Genomic DNA, 3,175 nt, shown 5'->3' on the forward strand with positions numbered 1-3,175 from the left:
AGATACAATGTAACCAAAACGCACAAGGGCACAGCAGGTGCACACACACACACACACACACACACACACACACACACACACACACACACACACACACACACACACACACACACACAAAGCAAACGCAAACGCAAACGCAGCCGCATTTAACACCCACCCACACAACACACACAACACACAACACACACAGCAACAAAACCTACGCACAAGAGGCGTTGAGGATGCCGCCGAGGAACCAGGAGACAATGCCGCGATCCGTGTCGTGGTGCTGCACCGTGTGAAAGTCGTGGTACCACGTGATGTGGCGGCGCGCCTGCTCCCCCCAGAAGTGCGCGGGGCCACCAGAGTCGTCCAGCGTCTGCCAGAACTTTGGGTGCAGCATCAAGGGGCCGTGCTCTTCGCCGGATGACGAGGATGGTGGTGCGGCGGCAGCCGTGGACGTCGACACGCCCCTCCACTGCTGCCCATTGAGGAGGCGAAGATGACAACGATGATGATGGCGATGGTGCGGCTGCAACAAGGACGATGGCGAGGACGCAGACGATGCAGATGATGCAGATGATGCAGATGATGCACATGATGCAGATGATGCAGATGATGAGAGCCTCACAGCCGCCGCTGTCGACACTGGAGCCAGCGCAGAAGCCGTCCTCGCCGCGGCCAGTGAAGCAGCCGCAGCGCTCACCCCACACAACACCACTCGTCTCATCTTCGTTGCACCAAACAAACAGGACTATTGTATGGCTGAATTCAGTTTCACAGACTGAATTCAGTCCAACCATGTCGTACTTTGGGAGGACGGTGACGGTGGTCGACTATGGATGTGTGCCGGTGCTGTTGCAAGCGGCGCCAGACGTGCCAAGGGAGGATGTGGACTGGGTGCTCAGCGCTTTCAACAGCTTCCGCAGCCGCGGGAAGGCACAGCAGCCCAGAAGATTTCACTGCATTGAGAGCGGGCGGGATGCCGCTGCACACCTTGGGGTGTGGGCGTACGTTGTCCTGGGCCGCGCGACACAATTGTCCAAGCAAGACGTCACGCGTCGAATGCAGGGCATGAACAACGCGTTGCTCACACCTCTGCCTCTCCTTCGCCTCTGGGTGGGCCCATCCAACCCAACGAACACCCAGCGCCCTACCAATACGTCTCGGCCATCCGCAGATCAGGTAAGCAACACCAATGACACATGTGTTGTCCCCACCCCCTTCGCTGATGCCTGTTGACTGCAGTCTGGCTGTGTTGTGTGGCGTCCGTCCGCTGTCGATATTGGCCGGAGTGCGTCCTTGTCATTGTCGCTCGAGCACCCACTCATATAAAGTTGGTGACTGTTCCCTCAACGGTGCTTTCATCTGGACTTGGGCGCGCGATTGGCTTCTTCAATAATTGACACGACGCGACAAGGAGGAAAAGGGGCGTGCTTCCAGACATGCACACTTTGTCGGGTGTGCTCGCACACCAGACACTGAGCAGCTGTCCGAATTGTTGCATACGCTGTTTGCCAGACTTGTTCACGACGCGCAAACCCAAAGCCAGGCGTTTCAAGAGCGCCTTGGCGACATGCTGGTGAAGTCGGAAAAGGTGTGCGTTGTTCACTTGTTGTTTGCTTGTGGTCCATGTGTCGGCCATGCAACATTCTGCTGCCATAGACCAGTTCCTTGCTCTTGCTACTGGCATTACAACTCACAAGACGCGCAAACACCGCTCATGCTTTTGTTCGCAATGCAACCTCGTACAGGATGGTGAGGTGCACATGCGACTGGCCATGGAAAGCATCCACGCTGCCAGTTTGCACTTTGTGTTGGGCCAGTACGATGCTGCTGACGCGGCTGCGCACGTTGCTGCCAAGATCTTTGTGGACGTCAAGGACCACATCCACAGCGCAAAGGTGACAGTGGTGGCCTTGCTTGTGGGGAAGCAATGGAGAGTGAGCGAGAAGGGTGTGTGGTCATTTGACACGTGCACACGCTCGCTGTTCAACGAGCTGCGAAATGAACGCACACACACACACACACGCTCACTCCGCAACATGACAATCCCCTTCCAACAATTTCAGGCCTGGGAGCTGATAGCAGCGTTGCGACACAAGAGATTGCAGGCCCAACTCACCACGGCCGCACACCAGCACCAACAACCACAATCAGCCAGCACTGCGACGCCGCAGGACTGCGTGGAGCCGATGCTTGCGGTATGTGTGTGTGTGTGTGTGTGTGTGTGTGTGTGTGTGTGTGTGTGTGTGTGAGTGTGTGTGTGTGTGTGTGAGTTGGCTACGCTTGGACCACTGCAGCGGTCAACATGTATTGAATATATGCGGGGTTGCGTTCTCTCTTCTCGCCAGGCGTTACGCAACTACCGGCGACAGGACCTGTCCCTTGGAGAGCAGACATCGCCCATGCTGTTCTTCCTGTGTTTTCGCGCCCTCCATTTCATCACCCAACACCGCAACCTGGTGAGCACTGCGCTGCTGCACTGTGATGTAGCCATTGGTTGTTTGTCACCGCACACACGCCGGGGTTTGTTGGCTCGTGGCCATTTGTGCCTTACGACAGTACCCTTACACGCACACAATAAAACACGCACATATCTGCACATACGCGCACATGTACGCACACATTTCCACTTACACACTCACTCACACACACACACTCTCTCTCTCACACACACACACTCTCGCACACACACAACACACACACTCACACTCTATCATGCACGCATGTACGGTGCCAGGTTTCGCATGCGTTTCCATTCCTGTCTGCCGCGATGGAGCAAGTGTCAGTGGAGCTGACACATGTCACAGAGCGGACGGCAGCGCGCATTGTTCAGGACGTGCACGCGGCCCTCGAAAAATGCCTGCAGGCAGCAGAGGAGTTGTCCCTGCGTCGCAAGGCCGCGTTCATCGCTTGGCTTCGGGCGGTACGTCAGCGCTGTCTTGCTCAGGCCATCGCTTGACTCACCAAACTACACCCGCTGTCGTTCTGCATGTGAATGTCCTTGCTTGGACACGCCACCCTGTCCACACAGTCAACGTCTGCACCCACCCATCTCCTTTGCTACGACACACACACTCACTCACTCACACTCACACACTCACTCACTCACACTCACACACTCACTCACACACACACACACACACACACACACACACACACACACACACACACACACTCTCTCTCTCTCTCC

The 3,175-nt window shown here is 56.2% G+C and overlaps 2 protein-coding genes across 2 annotated transcripts in view; one reads left to right on the forward strand and one right to left on the reverse strand.

Moving 5' to 3' along the window:
- The window catches only part of PTSG_01832 (AMP-dependent synthetase and ligase), a 5,848-nt gene extending 5,093 nt beyond the window's left edge, over positions 1-755 (reverse strand). The window contains exon 1 of the mRNA XM_004997753.1: positions 204-755. Within this exon, the coding sequence (XP_004997810.1) occupies positions 204-709 (506 nt within the window). The 5' untranslated portion in view covers positions 710-755. The remainder of the gene's footprint in view (positions 1-203) is intronic.
- A 10-nt stretch (positions 756-765) lies between these two features.
- Positions 766-3,175, forward strand: part of PTSG_01833 (uncharacterized protein) — a 7,239-nt gene continuing 4,829 nt past the window's right edge. Inside the window, exons 1-6 of the mRNA XM_004997754.1 lie at positions 766-1,164; positions 1,400-1,576; positions 1,734-1,883; positions 2,052-2,183; positions 2,334-2,444; positions 2,723-2,908. Coding sequence (XP_004997811.1) covers positions 781-1,164; positions 1,400-1,576; positions 1,734-1,883; positions 2,052-2,183; positions 2,334-2,444; positions 2,723-2,908 — 1,140 coding nt within the window. The 5' untranslated portion in view covers positions 766-780. The remainder of the gene's footprint in view (positions 1,165-1,399; positions 1,577-1,733; positions 1,884-2,051; positions 2,184-2,333; positions 2,445-2,722; positions 2,909-3,175) is intronic.

This window comes from Salpingoeca rosetta (assembly GCF_000188695.1).
Source record: "Salpingoeca rosetta unplaced genomic scaffold supercont1.3, whole genome shotgun sequence".
In the NCBI taxonomy this organism is placed as follows: Eukaryota; class Choanoflagellata; order Craspedida; family Salpingoecidae; genus Salpingoeca; species Salpingoeca rosetta.